The sequence below is a fragment of the Python bivittatus genome, unplaced genomic scaffold (genome assembly GCF_059951505.1).
Source record: "Python bivittatus isolate LINGU-HERP-01145 unplaced genomic scaffold, Pbiv_v1 ctg000080_np1212, whole genome shotgun sequence".
NCBI classification, from domain to species: Eukaryota; Metazoa; Chordata; class Lepidosauria; order Squamata; family Pythonidae; genus Python; species Python bivittatus.
Genome location: NW_028277035.1, coordinates 10,371,906 through 10,390,369, shown reverse-complemented (window position 1 = coordinate 10,390,369; position 18,464 = coordinate 10,371,906). Strand labels below are relative to the sequence as shown.

Below are 18,464 nucleotides of genomic sequence, written 5' to 3'. Positions count from 1 at the left end.
GTATATCTCAGAACAGGGATTCCCACTGTGATTCATAACCCCAAGGAGTTATGAACAATAGGTCACCGTTTTTTAAAATCCAGATTGTATTTATGCAGACAGAGTTTGAACACTGTCAAAACATGCTCCAGGCTTTGCCCATGCAAGGCTGAAAAGTTTGGCAACTCTGATGATATACAAATTAAATCATTAAATTGTTAGCTTTATTAATGGGAAGAGGAAGGGTTGGGCAAATCCATTTATGATATCAGGGGTCACAACAGCAGACTTTGAGACTAAGTACTGGCAGTATTTAATTTAATTTAAGCTTGTGAAACTAAAACCTTTCTGTTTGCTGCATAGCACCAACTTTTTAAATTCAGCATACCACGTAAAGACTAATAATGCTGTTTTAGTTGTATAAATATAACATGGACAAAAGCATACAAAAAGCAGGCCAATGACACTTCTAAACTGAAATATCCAAAATTATCAAAGTGTGTCAGAAAAGCAAGCTCATGTTTTAAAATGCAGCTACTCACTTGCAAAGCTTTTCAAAGTGCAATAGAAAAAAATGAGACTATCTGATGCAGTAGCAACTGAATAGTATGCACACAAGAACACTTGCCTTGTGCAGATAACACTAAGGCTAGGATGAAATGAAAAGTTCATGCTGGCCTATAAGCAGAAGGAAAAGACAAGATTTTTTCCTATAGGTTCAAGTCCTGTTTTAGGAGCCCTGTTTATTTTTTCATTCATTCACCTGGTGCATCAGGAAGACCAGGAACATTGTCATAGAAAGAGGCTCTCTGAATATTGTGAATGTCTATGGCACAGAAACAGCAAGAATAAAAAGCAGATATAGAAGATAATCCAGTTAGTAAAAAAGAACACCACTCAGAATTGCAATGAAACTTTAAAAGAACATATAGGCTATTATGGGTATTAGGAATGGCGCATTCATTTCAGAATTCAAAAGACTGAACATCAAAGACTGACAGCTGTTTGCAGAAGCAACTAGATATGAGTAAACACTTTCCTGTATAAAATAGTTTATTGACAAGGGCTTTAATGCAAAATATCAGTACAGACTTAGTACTAATTCATAGATTTTCAACGTAGAAATACTGATTGCACAGTGAGGCATTTAGGCCACCATCATATGCTTACAACATGACATGACCATACATGAATATACCCAATACTCATGAACTATCAAAGAAATGAAAAGATAACCCAATATGGACAATTCATCATATATCCATGCCAAGCGCATATGTGTTGGCTGCTTCTCACATACAAAATCCTTTCTAAATGGCTGTTTATATGAAAAATGCTATAACTATTAGATATTCGTGAACATACCTTCATAAATCCGCATGTGTTCAAAATCAATCTATGGTGCATTTATTTTAATTAGGAATAAAACCATATAACAATGTTTAAACAAATATATGATGCGTGAGCAGAGTATGTAACACAGTATGTACCATTCTGGTCACTACATCTCAAAAGGATATTGCAGAAATGAAAACTGTCCTTTTCTCTACAAAGTAATCAAGAGACCAGAATAATTGTCTTACAGGGAAAGAATATAACATTTCAACTTTTCCTGTTTGGGAGTAAAGGAAGCAATATGATAGGGGCTTACAAAAGCCCACAAGGTATGGAAAATATGAAAAGCATCTCTCCCCCAATCATACTAGAACTTGGGATCATTTAATTAAGCTGAATAAGGATGAGAAAGGACTAAGAAAAAAAAAAAGTATCTCACACAGCATAGGTGACCTCTGGAATTCAGTACCACAGAGTGCTTTGACAGTCACTAACCCAAGTGGATTTAAAAGGGATTAGACAAATTCATGGAGGGTAACAATTTCACACATGATATCCTAAGCTACCTCCAGAATCAGAAGAAGCCTGCAGTACTCCCCTGTGTTCGTATCTTGTTTATACCTGGATGCTATGAGAAGGATAGCAGATAGTGGATATTGTGAGAAGAATATTAGAAAGATCTGTGGCTGATACAGTAAGATTCTTGTGCTATTAAAACAGCATAAAACTAAGCAGCAAAGTGATAACTGATATGCCATTACATTACTCTGCAAGCTTGGCAAGTCCAAAAACTGTTTTCAAAGCATGCTTAATGTTAATCATGTTCATTACATGTTAGCAATTTAAGAAAAACCCTTAACATAATATCCTGCACTCCAGTGACTTGGAGAGTTAATCTAAACACAGCTTGCAGACATCTATTTTACAGCAAAACCAGACTATTTTTTAATTAACAGTAACTGAAACAACAGCTTTAATTTTTGTGGTTGTCATGAAGGAGCAAAGCTGGTTTATCTGTAATGGAATCTCTGAGATTAATCTGAATAATTATAGTAGTAAGTAAATCTGTTCAAACATGGCATCTAGCAGTTTGATTCATGAACAGAAAGTGCAGCTAACCACAATGACACAAGTATAAGTGAAATAATTTGCATGGTATGAGCAGAGTATCTTATTACAAATTTTGGCAAGCAATATCTGAACGATCACACAGCAGTTTGGCAACATGGAATTATATTTCATCCTCCCTGGATTTGGAGCAGATTCTTACCATCTTTCCAAAGTTCTGCAACAAATCTGTCAGAAGACTGGTGCAGAAGAGTAGCCACGTTGTCATTCAGTGGGTCCATATTTTTCATTAGCCATTCATCTGCCTTGTAATCCACCTGGAATGAAGCAAATGGGAAACTTGGTGGATCTCTGGAAAACTAAACTGCTTCTGCTCACATCAGCCACTTCAAGGTATTCACTGGAGTCATTTTCAATGAAATCCTTTTAGATTAACAACAAATATTTGGCTATCAAAAGCTTCCATCATCACATATTCATAAATACGATGGCTTCCATCATCACATATTCATAAATACAAAAATTGATATTTTACAGATTCACTTCACAGAAACAACTTTATTCTAATTTGCTGCACCAGATCTAGACATCTTGTGCTATTTGTTAACCATATTTTATTTATTTGCATGCTGCCCACCTCCAGATTTTTAAATGTTTTAGTTACTTTTTATAATTATGACTATTAGAAGCCAAAACAAACAATCAAGGGTCCTATTATATCTAAATTCTAACAGTTTCTCCAACGGAGAAATGTGAAGAAGGGTTAGGGTGTACAGTGATTATTTCTTACCCTTCCTGCATAATGGATAATGCAGAAGTCTGCCTTGTCCTTCAGCTGCCGAGGTTTTTGGAACTTGGAATGAGTACCTTGCTCTTGGACCAGTTTTTCTACAAAAGTCTTGTCAGTTGCTTTAGGGAACCAGCATTCCTCATCCAGCAAAGCCAATACACCTGGAGGGTTTGCCTAATTAAAAAAATATTTTTAAAAATACACAGACTATCACTAGTTATTTTCTTCTTATATTCACCATATAATCACATGTGGAAAAATACTGCTAAAGCAGAACAAATTACATATGTGAAAATCAGAAAGATTTCTGTTTTAGCAGGAGATAAAAAGGAATATAAGATTAAAGCAACAAGTCCAACCAGGTTGATACTGTATCTCTTAGTGTAGCTATAACAATGATCTGAAATACAATTAAAGCTGTCACAACATAAATGGTTTCATTAATGTTTCTTAGAAGAAGAATAGCGCATAAAATATATTATTGTGAGAATCAGACTCAATTTTACAAGTGGCAGTGCTTTGTAAATGTTAAGACCAAGTGTAAAAGGGCTGCACACTAGAATGACTACATTTTAGTTCACAGATTAAAATACAGATTATAGGTGAGTTTAAATTGTTTTATCAGCCACTTTGAAAAGTTCAGTTTTGAACTGAAAAATCTGAATACGTTAAAACACTACTGCAATCTAATAGGCAAGACTACTAATTTGTTAAAGAGAAAACAGGGGAAATGGGCAAAAAAAACACCCTTTGATGGAAATATCCCGTATGTTCAGTTCAGCAAGTGGGAATATCTTGCCTGAGAAAACTACCAGCTGTAAAAAGAAAAGTATGGATACAAGAACTTACAGGTCGTTCAATTAAATCAATGCAGGGTTGTAGATCCAGTCCAAAGTCAATAAAATTCCATTCTATGCCCTCCCTTTGATATTCTTCTTGTTCCAAGATAAACATGGTATGGTTGAATAACTGCTGCAGTTTCTCATTGGTGTAGTTGATACACAGTTGTTCAAAAGAGTTTAACTGGGAAAATAATCAGGGAAGATAACTTTCAACTCTATAGCTTTAATACTGACTATATTGTAAGAAAATGTTGGAGAGCAGATTACTTATCAAGTGTTTTAACCAAACATCAGACAGAGAAGTATAAATCAAGAAAATGTCAGACATGTAGTTATAAACACAGGAAACCCATCTCACTGAGAGTTTCCCAAGTCAGAATAAGAGGCAGGTCAAACCTCAAGCCTCTAAGAAATGTAGTCACAGATGATATGAAGATTTTAATGGCATATTTACAGTTCTGTACTTTGGAGTTCACTATCTTTTAATATAAAAAAAATCTTGCAGAAATTTCTAATATGATATACACAACTGATACTGTGGATGGATAACGATTGGCACTATAAGTTAATAATAACACTTGATGTGTACTACAAGTGTTTGGCTTTGCTTTGCTTACCTCAAAGATTTCAAATCCAGCAATATCCAAGATGCCAATGAAGGAAGCCCCCTGCCGTTTAGTTCTATCCAGAGCTTTATTAATACGGTGAACAAGCCAACGGAAAAGACGTTCATATGTAGCTTTTGCTAATGCCTCTACAGCAAAATCTGCCTTTATAAGGGAAGGTGAAGAAATCATAGTTTATAACTTATTAAGAGTCAGCGAAAGAAGACAAGTATAAATAATATTTTACTGCAGAGAAAACTAGCACAATAGTTCTTAACACAAAATGTATAAAGGAATTAAGCTGGATTCAGCAAAAGTGATCTAAGTGTGAACTTTAGGAAAAACAACGCTATCTAGTTTTGTAATCTGTATAGCTCTTATAGAAAGTAATTGCTTCAGATAAATCCAGAATCAATATTGGACTACTCTGAAGTTATTCAGAACACATACAAAGACAGTGTTAGCAGGAGAGGTGATGTAGGTTTTTTTTTTATTGACAACTCCAGCATCCAAAGAAGAAAAAACTATACTATGTCTCTTGTTTATTTCCAGTCACAGTGCTTTTAAGAGAGAAGGAGACTGAACTTAGGAAAACATTTGAGTTTCCGCTGCATTTTGTGTGTTGCAGCAGAAGCAATGAATTGTTCCAGGAGATGCAGCATTAATTACAGATGCCTGTTACACCTGGTCCTCATTCAGCAACCAATCCAACTCACGACAGTGCTGAACGAGTGGTAGTTACAACCGGTCCTTGTACTTATGGCTGTTGCAGTGGTCACATGATTGCAATTCATGACCTTCCCTGCCAGCTTCTGACAAGCAACACCAATGGAGAAACCAGCAGGAAGTCACAGTCACATGAGGCCCTTGCTTAATGACCCACATGGTCCTTGTTTAACAACAGCAATTGGCACTGTTGGAACTGCTGTCGCTAAGCAGCAAAGTCACGTGGGTTTTTGACTTGTGACTGTGTTGCTAAATGGTGGAGTTTCTGGTCCCAATTAATATAGTTAAGTAAAGACTACCCATTTAGTTCACAATGCTGCCTAAACCTATTTGTCAATCAGTTGTGTGAAGTTCTGACGAATGCCCCAAATCTGAAACATTTTGTCTCTAGCTGTTGGTAAAGGGAGAGGTAGGGTACTAATGGTAGTGTCAACCTGAAATGTATAAATGAGAAAACATGCATGAGCTCCAGGCAGTAGAGCTGGGAACATGAAGGGGAATGGTTTTTCTACTTCTACAGCTTAATGTAAATTCTAGCGATCAGCTAAGTGCTTTCTTTTGAAAGTAAGAAAGACACAATCCCTCTGTTTGAAGTAACATAATGGGATAAGATGTGTGTGTGAGAGAGAAAGAGGCAGTGTATGCATATAATGGGCCTATTATGATAAAAATACCCATCAGAGCAGAATGAAAGGATCCATTTCCTATTATTAAAACTTTAAAATTTCTTCTTGCAGCCATTTTTTTAAAAAAAGAAACTATACATTACAGTAAGTGTATAGTAAAGATTTTTAACAACTAACCAGAACTATATTACCTTTCACGCCAAAAGATAAACATTATAGTCATCTGTTGATTCCTCATATTAGTAAATGGAGAGACATAAAACTGTGTAATTTCTGAAACAGGCTTCTTAGTTTTACCCAAATGACATTTAAAACATCCTCAGCTGAATAAATTTCCATCAGCTGGATTTAAAGTGCTCTTACATATATACCTAAGAGTTGCATACATATTAAGTCCCTCTACCTAAACTGCTTATGTTCAGCTACTATACCAAAATTCAACAAGGAGGCACTGTTGGAGAACTAATTAACAACTACTTCTTGAACACTAAGCAAAATTTTAGGGCTCCAGAACAAAAATCTGATGTACAATCTTAATATAATATAAAATATGTTTACCACCATCACTCTAACCCCTGCCTCCCTAGAGAAAGGGAAATGTTAAATGCACTAGCTGGAAGCAGTTTGGATACAATAAGATTCATAATTCTGTATTTTAGCTTACTTGTTCTTTGGTTTGTGCTTTCTGGACATAGTCCCTGCCAACTTTAATGCGTGGAGTGAGTATTGCTCGAGTAAATTCCATTACATTCATTCCCAACAGGTGGCAGAGCTTCTGTGCAACTATAAATGCAAGCAATGAAGTCAGTTATCACAGTTCCTCCTCAGTAACTAGTTGTGCAATTTATAAAAAAAACCCTAGAACACTGTTTTCATGTAGCATCAAGAAAATATTTTCAAGAAACAATGAGTATCTGTATCTCTGCTGTGAGATTCTTGCATGTTGCAAGATTCTAGGGAACGTTCTCAATGGTCTACTCAGCTCATTTGGGCCAACTGGGCTTCAGTATCAGCCTGTATAAATCAAGAGGTCACCCACCATGTATCTAGCATTTCCTTTGAACTATACTTCGCAAGTGTTCTTTTAGCAGCAATACTTAACTTGACTCTCAGGGAAGCTTTTTTGCCATTACTGACATCCTCAGTGGAATATTAAACAATCAAGGAATCCCATGATTTCATAACCACAGTTTGAAAACTATCTCATAACTCAAGTCCAGGATAATAGTAAACTTTGTACTCCAGCAAGCAAAAAACTTGATAAAGTGATCATTTTAACTGCACTCATCCCTTAGCATATTTTAAGTTTCACAAGTCCCTAATTACTAAATTACTTGCAGAAATCGTCTTTCTGAGAACTGGTGGCTCTGGCAGCTTCAACCCTGGAAAGTTAAGAGAGGGAGGCCAAACGGTAGTGAGAGTGAAATGCTTTAATCCCTTCTCCCCAGTAATCCCAATGCATGACAGACAAGCTGCGTGGAAGTAAATTATGGAAAACCAAACACAGGTACATGCATATGCAAATACTTGCCTGCATTTATTTGTGTGTACATGTGAGCTGGTTCATGGTCTCCAACCCACTGCCCCAGACACCTTGGCCCACACCCTTTGAGTGGGAACAATGCAACATCATTCACACCACTGATACTTCCCCCTTTTCTAAGAATTGTATCTGAAGACGTGAAGCCAGGCAGCCAGTACAAAATACAGAGCTTTTAAAGTATGTTAAGTGATTCTGCCACTAAAAATTAAAATAATGATTTAGAAGTATGAGAAAATTCTTACTATAATTCCAGAGGATTTTTTGTTGTTGTTGTTGAACAAATATACTGCTATCTGTCAATTCACCATTCTGTCATTTCAGTCATCATTCTAATATGATATATATTAATATATATGGTAATATAGATATCTATTCTCAATTTCTCAAAAAATTTAAGAAACTGGTTACTTAAGAAACTGAAACTCATTCAGTTACACATACCATTTTTATTTGTGTTTTAGAAACTTTGCTGATAAGTCCTCCATGAGATCAGAGTTCAAATATTTTTTCAGAGAACAATTGCTTTGATATCAGGACTGAAAAATCAACTTTTAAAAATATAATGTGGGCATGCTGACAGAGTGTGAGAATGAAAAACACAACATTCTTAGTATCCAAACGCTGGATATTATTGTACCACCGAAATTGCTTCTGGCAGTTAATACAAATGATGTTTAGCAAACTATTGTATTAAATATCAAATATCAGTAAATAAGATACAAGAAGTTAAAGCAAGGACTGCCTTTGCCTGTAAACACTTTTACCTGTATTTTCTGGCATAGATGCCTGATCGGTATTTCTCTCTTTTTTGAAGGAAATATTCCCAAACTGTAGTACTGAGGATACCACTTTCAACATAGCTGAGACATAAAACAAGATAAATAATAAAATGTACTATTTTAAGGCAAATATCTACCCATTTAATTAACAGGTAGTCAAGATGAAGAGGAAAATGACTTTAAGAACTCCTAGAAACCATTGGAACATTGGACCTCTAGAAAGACTGCAAGTCAAGGTAGCTGAAAGATTCATATGCCAAATCCAAGTATTCCTGGACAATGTATTTGTCAGAGATGTCATATATTCTGCAGCTGGACCAAACACAGTAAACATTTATAGAAAGATAAGCACACACCTGAGCCCAGAGCATTGCACTGGAATGATGAGACTGTTGGGGCTAGAACCTTCATACATTCCCCTAGGAATAGTCTATACTTCACCATCACAAAGTTGGTAATCTACAATCTTGAAGCTCATCTTTGAAGCCCCAAACAAAAAATTTTTTTTTAAGCTAAGATGCTTAAGATGCTAAATTCAGCATTCAGAATGCCACATATCCCTAGGTATGACACTTTTATTCTATTTTTAATCAGTAAAAATATAAAATATACATTTAGGCATCAGGAAAATAAGAGCCTTTTAAAACATACCTAGTATTTCATCATGAGAAAAGCCCATGATATGCATGGCCTCCATTGTCTCTTGGAAATTATCTTTATCTTGCTGGCCAGGAATGGGTATGTAGCCATTGGACAGAAATCGGTAGTTGTTAAACCCTTCAAGGAGCAAGTCAGCTGTGATAAAGTAAAAAATGAGAAGGTTTTTTCCCCCAAAATAACTGGTACTACTAGCTGTTTATTTACTCATGTTTAAATGGAGAGTAAATAGTTCAACTCCTAGCAATCTTAAATAACGAGTTCCTCAATTTTTGAAGTTTTAAGAAAAATTTGAAGCACATTTTTTTAATATTAAACTAGATTTGCTGAATGGATTGGAATAAGCAAAGAGCTTTCAAGAAAACAATTCCTGGTAAATACATGCATGTCTTTAATATATTCAAACTGATCCATCTAAATATATCACAACACAATAACGTCTACTACAAGAGTTGCGTCACCATACAACCTCAGAGATACTCAGATTTTAGGGCTGTTCAAGGCAAACTGATATAATGTCCTATTGGTATTCAAATTTGCATACAGTAACTTGTATATGGCAAGTAGTTTCTGTGTATAACTCTCTCCACATCTTGAAAACAGAAAAAAATATACCTGTTTTAAAGAGCAGCTATTTGGTGCTGTTCCCAGCTGGAATGCTCTTTTATCCAGTGTGGATACAGCAATTGCTGTCATGTGGTGTTAATTCAGCTTCTGTTTAAATGCTACATTAATCAACTAATATCTACACATATTAACTTACCTTTCAAATGTTCACCAGCCCCAGCTAGAAGCTGATAGAAAATGTGAAAAGTCCGTTCATCTTTGGCTTGACGAACTGCACGTGACTTTTCTAATAAATCTGAACCAGAGCAGTTAAGAATTTTATGAGCAACTGCATATCTTGTCACTTAATTGAAATAACAGCACTGAATTGCTGTTCCTAATAATATAATGCAAACTGTCAAAGTAGCAGCAATAAAGTTGTTAAAGGTCCAATAATTTCTCGAGCTATAACAGCTTCTACAGACTAGTCTACTTAGGTATCAAGCTACCTAATCTATTTATTTGGGTCTTAAAAACATCTTGAGTAGAACAGTGCTGCCAAAGAAACATTCCAGGAGAAATGTCTTAAAATGAAGCTGACACCAATGTGGGGGCCAGACAGAAAAAATGCTGTCATAATTTAATGGCTTGTAATCCTGAGGGAGGCACACAATGGACTAAAGGGTAGGGCTAAATGCAACTGGTGAGCTTCCTGTCCACAATTCATAATTATATCAAATAAAACTAAATTAAATGTAATTCTTTTCTGTCAAGATGGCCTGTCCTCTTTTTGGAGAGCAGCTCCCAGAATGCCAGCCAAAGGCCAACTGAAACTTTTAGGTCTGAAAATCCTAGAAGCATCATCTTTACTTGTACACAAAGTCATGTGCACAGAGGGAAATAATCACTTTCTTGGGGTTAGAGCTAGAGGTTGATAAAGCATTCAGAAATCCAAAGGCAGATAAAGGTGGTAAGGGTTCCTTTACTATTGGGTTCCATATTTTTCAGTAAGTCTACATTAAGCATACCAAAGTCTGATTCCTGGAAAAAAGGGATGAATAAATGCAGTCTCACTAGCTTTGAAGAAAAATGGTTAACCTAAAAATCTTCCACTACTTTCAAAGTAAAATGACTCTGGTACACAGCTGTTACAGAAATCATTCCTAACACATCTAATTCACAAGTAGTTTTTCTAGCTGCAAATTATGAACTCTACTAATACACCAGTATCATAGCTCTTCAAGCTACTGAACCAACACAAATTTTATTTAGCCAAATTCATTTACAGCATTCAGAACTAAAGCAGCAATTGAGGAATTTGTTATGTGTGTTTTAAAAACAGAAACATGATGAAATTAGCAATAGCCCATGAAACCTTATGCCATAACAAATTTCTTAGTTTTGCTACTCCAAACCAAAAGAGATATCCTGTATAAATTGTAATCAGAAGATTTATTAAGGCATTCTGGTATTTATTTTACAAATTAATAATGAAAATATCATCTCCAGATGAGCCCTAAGTTTCCCAGTATCATCTATGGATAAGAACTCTTTAATGTATTTCAATCAAGCCATCAATGCAGATTTCAAATCATAATCAGATTTTATCATAATAGTTGTTGAAAAAAGGATACATGTTTCAATGTTGGCCCCAACAATATAGCCAGTAACATCAAAATTTATTCTGATGAACTTGCCCTGAAGAGAAAACAAATAACCAAAGTTTTAAAATTCATTTTTAGAATGTACAAACTGTGTTTCCAAAAGACTTCAGATTGAACATTTAATACAGTTAGGATAGCAAAAAAACTAAACATGTATATTTTAAAAAATCAAATGTAACAGTTATTATAACTAAGAATACTTAATTTGAAATGGTTGGAGAAATAAAAAGTTCAACCATTACTGTATCCATTAAATTAATATATTAATACATTTTAGGATAGCACTATACTGAAGACTGATAAAAATTCATAATGCATTAGGGAGCAATCCATCTCCTATTTAGTCAGAACGTTAAAATCCTCACTACTTGAGATTACTTTTATGCATAAAGAAACTACCATCTGGATCATATTAAAGTATTCATTACAAAAATAGTGCCAAAGCAATTGGAGTGATTGTGTTTACAACTTCAGACTTAAAGAAAAAATGTAACAAGAAACAGACGCAGAAGTCCTTAACAAACAAGAATGTTCACATAATTCATGTAATAGAATTGAACAAAACAAAATTCTGAGCAAAGAACTTATAAAGTTAATGAATAAGCTACTTATGGGAGTTTGAAATAGTATGGCTGAGAGTTGCCCGAATTCTTACCATTCCATAATATCCTCATATTCTGAAGATTCTTGATTTCACCCTGTCTTACCACTTATTGAAAAATGCCTTTCTCTTTAAATCCTGCTTGGAAATATTTCAAACTACATTGTTCCTAAAGTAACTTATACAATGATAAGTTTAAGATTTTTATTTGCATGTGAAACGCAGACTAAAATAACTTCAACTGAGATTTTTCGCACTTACCCATAGCTTTGTATAACTGAAAAATATTCTGTGCATGACAGCTGTTTTCAAGTGGTCAATCTCCAAATTGAACCAACATCTGGGTGTTTTGGTCTATGCTCAGACAAAATTGTGCTATTTTGGGGAGAAGTGAGTCAGGGCAAGAAGAAGAGTGGGGTCAAATCTGACCAAGTACAGGTAAGAACCTTTATTAGGGATTATCTTGTATCAATAAGACCAGCAAAATATTCTTATTCTTTGCTATTATTGTACAAACAGATAACCAGCTGGCAAATCTATTTCACATGACTCAGTCCCTCCTGGGTGAGGGGCTAGGAGAACTTCTGCAGAGTCATGGTGAGGACTATTCTAGGCATTTGTCAGATAAAGTCACTCAGATTTGCTTGCAGTTGGATTCTGGCTGGGTAGGTCCTATAGAATTGACTAAGTACTATTTTGTCTGGTTATCTGGAGAGAATTTGAGCCTGTTAATACTGAGAAAGTGGGGAGTTTTGAGTCCTGCCACCTATATTTTAGATCCATGTCCCTCCTGGTTGTTTAAGACCTCAGGGGAGACTATAGATAGTAGGAGTCAAGTGGTGGAGAATGCTTTCTTGTGAGAGAACAAAATTCTGCCTACTTTGGAAGAAGATGTAGTTCTCTCCTCAAAAAGCCAACACTGGATCCAACAGGACTGGACAATTTTCATCAATTCCAACTTTCCCTTTTTAGGGAAGGTTGTGAGAAGATGGTAGGTTTCCAGGTCCAAAAGGCCCCAAGGAAACAGGATCTTTTCAGCAGGGTTTCAGTCTGTGTATACTACTGAGATGGCATTGATTGTGTTTGTGGATGACTTGGGGGCTCAGGACAGTAATGGTGCATAGCTCTAGCCCTTCTTGATCTTTCAGTGTCTTTCAATACCATCAATCCTGGTATCCTTCTGGACCAGTTTACGGATCTGGGAGCTGGTGGCACAATGTGGCAGTGGTTCCCCTCCATCCTCTGAGGACAGTTCCAGCAGTCCATATTGGTGGGAGAGGGATGCCTCAGGGCTCAACTCTCTCACAGCTCCTATTTAACATCTACATGGGCTTTAGGGCTGCTTGAATTTGGAGATCTTCTATCTAACTCTGGATGTAGTAGCACTTCCCCAGGCAGAGTTAGCACACTATTTGAAATGCTTGTAGATTGCACCAATCAATTTGTGCACCGGTTGCACCCATTCCTGGATAGGGAGGCTCTACTCAGTCACTTCCTGGTTGGACTACTGCACTTGGCTTTACATGGGTCTGTCCCTGAACAGCATTCAGAAACTACAGCTGATTCAGAATGCAGTGGTGCATGCAATTTTTGGTGCACCACGGTATACCCAAGCAACATCACTGCTGCACGAGCTGCATGGCTCCTAGCAGGCTTCAAACTACAATTCAAGGTGCTGATTGCCACCTTTAAAGGCCTTAATGGCACAAGGCCAGTACTTATGTCTTATTATACTGTCCATGTATTCACTATGAAACACCAATTATGTTGTATGCAACCTACCACATGCTGTATGTTCACTCATCCATGGATAACTACAAAAATTCATTCCAGATGTTCCATGAATTCCAAAAATTCATACAGATCTGAAGGCCTTTGGGAAAAAAGCTTTATTTTTATTGTTGTTGTTTTTTCTCCTTGAAAACATACATAAGCAGGCCTTAGAAAAAAACAGTGTTTCGGCTTCATTTATTTTTCCCCAAGCCTGCAAATCTGTACACATATACACCAACTCAATGGAGAAAAAGCTGATTTAGATTTTAATTGGTATCTATATAAGTGCTTATGTAAGAACAGGGAATGGATGAATTGAAAATTCAGACAACAGTCTAGAGTTTTGCATATGTCAATCAAAAGAATTAAGGTGGTTATATATAAAACTGATACACTAAAAACAACCTGAGTTTCAAAACTAATGCCAATTTCAGCAATTTCTTAATAAACAATTTCTCTATGAGTAACAGATTAATATTTAAATAATTAAAACCCAGACTCACAAAACGGGAGGAATTATCGTTTTTCACAGTCTTTGCATTTCCAAAGGATTCCAGAATAGGATTGGCTTGTAGAAGTTGGCGTTCTAGTTCACCCTGAAACATACACAGAAATATGAAGTTACGCAAACCTAATTTAAGAGCAGTATGGATTCCAAGTATGGTTTTTCACTTATTCTGACTCCATCTTTCTCCCCAATACAGCATCTTCAGAAATGACTTAATGTTGTTCAGTTGAGACTGATGGGCTGTAAAAATAAAGGTAGTTAAAAGAATTTCATTGCTTCAAAAAACAGTAAACACTAATTATAAGTTAGGGTTCATGACTAAACAGCAACTATCACCTTACACATAAAAGTAAATTTTAACGTATGCCTCATCCTCCCATTGCTATCACAGCACTCAGAAGCTTTGTGTGGCTTGATATGAATTAGAGATATGCAGAAATAAAGGAACATATGAAGTGTGAATTTAATATTTTACTTCACAAATGTATAAAGCAGTACACTTATCACCAATTCTTGCTATTAAAGAAAGATTTCTGCTTTCATACCTAACAAATCATACTCTGATTTTGTAGTACTGATTTGGGTTTAAATGACCAGCTTTGTTGAATACAGAAGTCTGTCTCTTAAGTGTTGTTCTCCAGTTTCAGTTAAAAATCTGCCATAACAACATGGACAAGATGCAAAGCCAATTTTGTAAGTTGATTTTAAAAACTTTAAACCTCAGAAAATGTGTCTGAATTATCAGACTACTTAGGTCAGAGGTTCCTAAAGTTCTCAATTTATGGCACCTTTAGCATCTCAGTAATTTTTTATGGGGCCCCTTGGTCAAAACTATGAACTACCTCAAGCTACCAGTTTGCATGGTGCTGTACAGATGTTGATACCGCTATTTCCCCCTTGGAAATTTAAAATATGTTGTGGTGCCTCTGTGAGTTTGCTGTGGCACCCTGTGGCACCATGGCATACAGCTTGGGAACCACGGACTTAGGAAATACCTTATACCATCATAGCCCATGTTAACATCTGTGTGTGTATCCATTAGCCCACTGAGGAGACAAAGTGCTGGAAGATTTAATATTTCAGCCTTGTATGAACTGTAATGATGTCAGTCAAGAAGTAAGAATTATAAGTGAAATATAATTGCAAAATATAAGCTCCAATAATATACCTGTTTTTTTTTTCAAGTGTATTATTTCTTATTTACAGAACACACAAATTTTAGAAATGCTCCCATATGAGATTTTCATTCATAAGAATTGTGTCAAATATCCTTCAATATTTTGTAATTAGTTTTGTCTGATCATAGCTGCAGAGACCTTAAAGAGTTTGCCTACCATATTTCACTTCTGTGCAGAACTTTTAAAGTGTTTTCTTTATTGCTGTGCTCTGATTGCTTAAGGGAAGATGAATTGTATACAGTCTTTTCTGATAGCTTCTATATATCCCTTCCTGCAATCACTGAATACCAGGACTTGGATAACTCCTAAAACTAATGCACTGTACTGTATATAATACATCTAAAGTGTGAAGATCTGCAAGTTCAGTTCCCCATAGAGGGTTTGAACCCATAGAATAACATCTGGCTATTCATGTCTGATGAGCCCAAAAGGACAGAATTGGTCACATCATGCATCCTGGTGGTCAGTGTAACCGAATTCCTTCTCAGTCACTTAATCTCATTGGAACTTATTCACCGCTATGGAAGGAATTTCAACAAGGGGTCAACTCTTTCGTTCAACTTGATGGAGCTTAAGAATGTTTATCATTCACCAGACTGTGCTATTTATAAATAGTAATAGTAAAAACATATAATTTTGAAGTGACACAGCTTAATGTCTCACTAGGACTTCAAGCATCTTTTAGTTCAAAATGTATTTAATTTACACAATTTATATTGTGTCTTTTTGTTCTGCTTGAACACTTAAGGTAGCACACATCTTAAAACAAAATCAAAAAAAGACAAAACAAATAAATAAAAACACAAATAATAAAATTTGAAGAATTGCATTTTCTCAGATTGACAAAAGGTATTGATTGAAAAATCCTTCCACAGATGAAAACTCATATTTCATTTAGCATTTTAACTCTCTGTAGATTGCTGCTAGCTCCACTGTACAAGATTTCTGACAAAATCTGGAAAAAAAATTATTCCAGTTGGAGTCAAGCCCTAGCCAGACCATTTATATGAAAATTTAGAGATTCAGCTACATAAAAAGGTCAGTTATTTATTTATTTATTTATTTATTTATTTTAATAAACAGAAGCAATCTTCAATGTTTGACAAACAATATAAACTGTAACAATGAATATGGCTGCACTTTGAGAGTCTAAGGGATCTAGTCAAGAATAGGAAGGATCTTAGTTTGGACAATTCCAAATATCTAAAAAGTATCATAAAAATCTTCCCATGGAATGCTAATATATCTTGTTTTAGTTCAAACATATCACCATAGCATGCTTCAGCTGTCTTCAACAAGTAAAATAAGTTTCAGACTTTATTTGAAAAAGAAACTCATTTGCCCTCCATATTGTAAGTGTAACATTACAATTTTATCTGTTTATCATTTACTCTATGAAATAAGGCCTTGAAATGCACGGAATTAGTTACTTAAACATTCATTAAAATATGCCCGCTATTTAATTTCTACTAACAGGGCCCCATGATGTCCAACATATTTCCTTACTTTCTTTGGTATAAAGCATCATAGTCCCATTTGTGAAAACAGACGGAAGTATCTTGAAACCATTCTATTCCATAATATTTCAGAGAAGCTTTAAACCAAAAGCAAGATCCACACTAATTTGCACATAAATTCCAGATGATTTCGGAAAAGGCATCCAAGGTATTGTGAAGGTGTGATGACATGCAATCTATTCATGCAAATCAATTATGTAATGACAGATAAAGAAGAGAGGTGGTGCTCTCAGCATCCCTGTGATTTGGCTCATTGTGAGTCAGCAAGGTGACAAACTACAAGAACTATGTGCTACTCACATACAACGGGGATCCACTCTGCAGTTAAAAAATGACAATGAAACAATGTTAATAGTTATGAATTTATGAAATCACCAGAAACGCAGTGGGATTACAAATCAAAGGTCTTAATATTTATTAATTAATACATCCGATCTTCCTAATAAAGTGGGTTCCTACAGGATAATTCATATGTTAGTTTTTTAGAACTGGAACAAAGTTATAATTTCAACTGTATTATATCAGCATAGTAATTATGACAACAGCATTCTTGAGAAGTATAAATGCATCGCCCAACTGCTATACTGTGAACATCCACCTGTTTTGTTCTGCCTTTTTTTTTTTTTTTGGTACCAGCAACAGGCAATCCCACAGCTCTGCAGATGTAAGGACTTCTAGCAAGACCACTGGGAAGGAATGTAGGAACATCTGGAAGATACTAGATTGCTCTATGCCTATAATGGTTTTTTCAGCCTATTGACAGTTATCATGATGATCTCCACAGGTCAACCTAGGTTTCATAAGAAAATTCTAAAATAAAAACTTGCTCCCTTGGTGGTGGTGGTGTTTTTTTAAATCTATATAAAATGGGCAGTACTAATTGACAGAGACAATTGGCTTTGGATCACATATTAGATTAAAAAGTGCATTAATTTATCACCTAGCAAATCATGGACCATTCCAGCTTTAGCATGTTTGCAGCTGCAATTTACATTCCAACAGAGTGACTGGGAAAAACACTACTAACAACATACCAGAGATAAATCCTTTGGGGGCCAGTAGGCACATCTGGAATGCTGAAAGCCTATTTTGGAGTGATCTCATAAAACAGCTGTATGGAGGGTAGCTTGCATATTCACAAAACAGCTGTCTTGATGGATGCAGAGGATCAACACATACCCAGTTAACAGGACAGACTAACTGGTGAGTCTATTTCTCCATCCTAAGGAATCACTCTACCCAAAGGCAATTGCATAGGTAACTGTATGTGGACGCACTAGTGCCCATAGCCATCCCTTTGCCTAGCATTACAATAAGTCTTACATCAGTTTCAGCATCAAATCTGTTATCACTTTACATCATTTCTAAACATTAAAGAGGCAGTAACCCACTTCCTTCTTTAATCAAATCTGGCAAGAGTTTTGGAGTTGGGACAGATAGGGAAAAGAAGAATGAACCAGCACTGGAATTCAAATAACAGTTTCAGTGTTAAGTGTTAAGTTCAGTGTTCAGTTAAGAGTCACTTTGTGTGAGATGGGTGGCTATATAAATACGATAAACAAACAGTTCCTTCACCATGACTTTAAGGCTCAGTACAAATACATTTTTCCTGCTTGATTCCTAAGGCTTGACTTTATCTTGGACTGAAAGAAATTTTTAGGCATTCTAGTACTAAATATGTTCACTTTTCCATGACATCAGCACAACAGTTGATTGGAAAACTAAGA

At 35.7% G+C, this 18,464-nt stretch overlaps 1 protein-coding gene across 2 annotated transcripts in view; it reads right to left on the bottom strand.

Moving 5' to 3' along the window:
• The window catches only part of MYH10 (myosin heavy chain 10), a 92,029-nt gene that overhangs the window by 32,786 nt on the left and 40,779 nt on the right, over positions 1-18,464 (bottom strand). The window contains exons 6-16 of one of the 2 annotated variants that reach the window (XM_088133496.1): positions 17,038-17,055; positions 14,038-14,130; positions 11,131-11,194; positions 9,714-9,812; positions 8,945-9,088; positions 8,279-8,374; positions 6,636-6,754; positions 4,632-4,784; positions 4,022-4,195; positions 3,173-3,346; positions 2,585-2,699 (exon numbers count right to left, since the gene is read on the bottom strand). In XM_088133496.1, coding sequence (XP_087989622.1) covers positions 2,585-2,699; positions 3,173-3,346; positions 4,022-4,195; positions 4,632-4,784; positions 6,636-6,754; positions 8,279-8,374; positions 8,945-9,088; positions 9,714-9,812; positions 11,131-11,194; positions 14,038-14,130; positions 17,038-17,055 — 1,249 coding nt within the window. The remainder of the gene's footprint in view (positions 1-2,584; positions 2,700-3,172; positions 3,347-4,021; positions 4,196-4,631; positions 4,785-6,635; positions 6,755-8,278; positions 8,375-8,944; positions 9,089-9,713; positions 9,813-11,130; positions 11,195-14,037; positions 14,131-17,037; positions 17,056-18,464) is intronic. The other variant, XM_088133497.1, reaches the window with a different exon arrangement.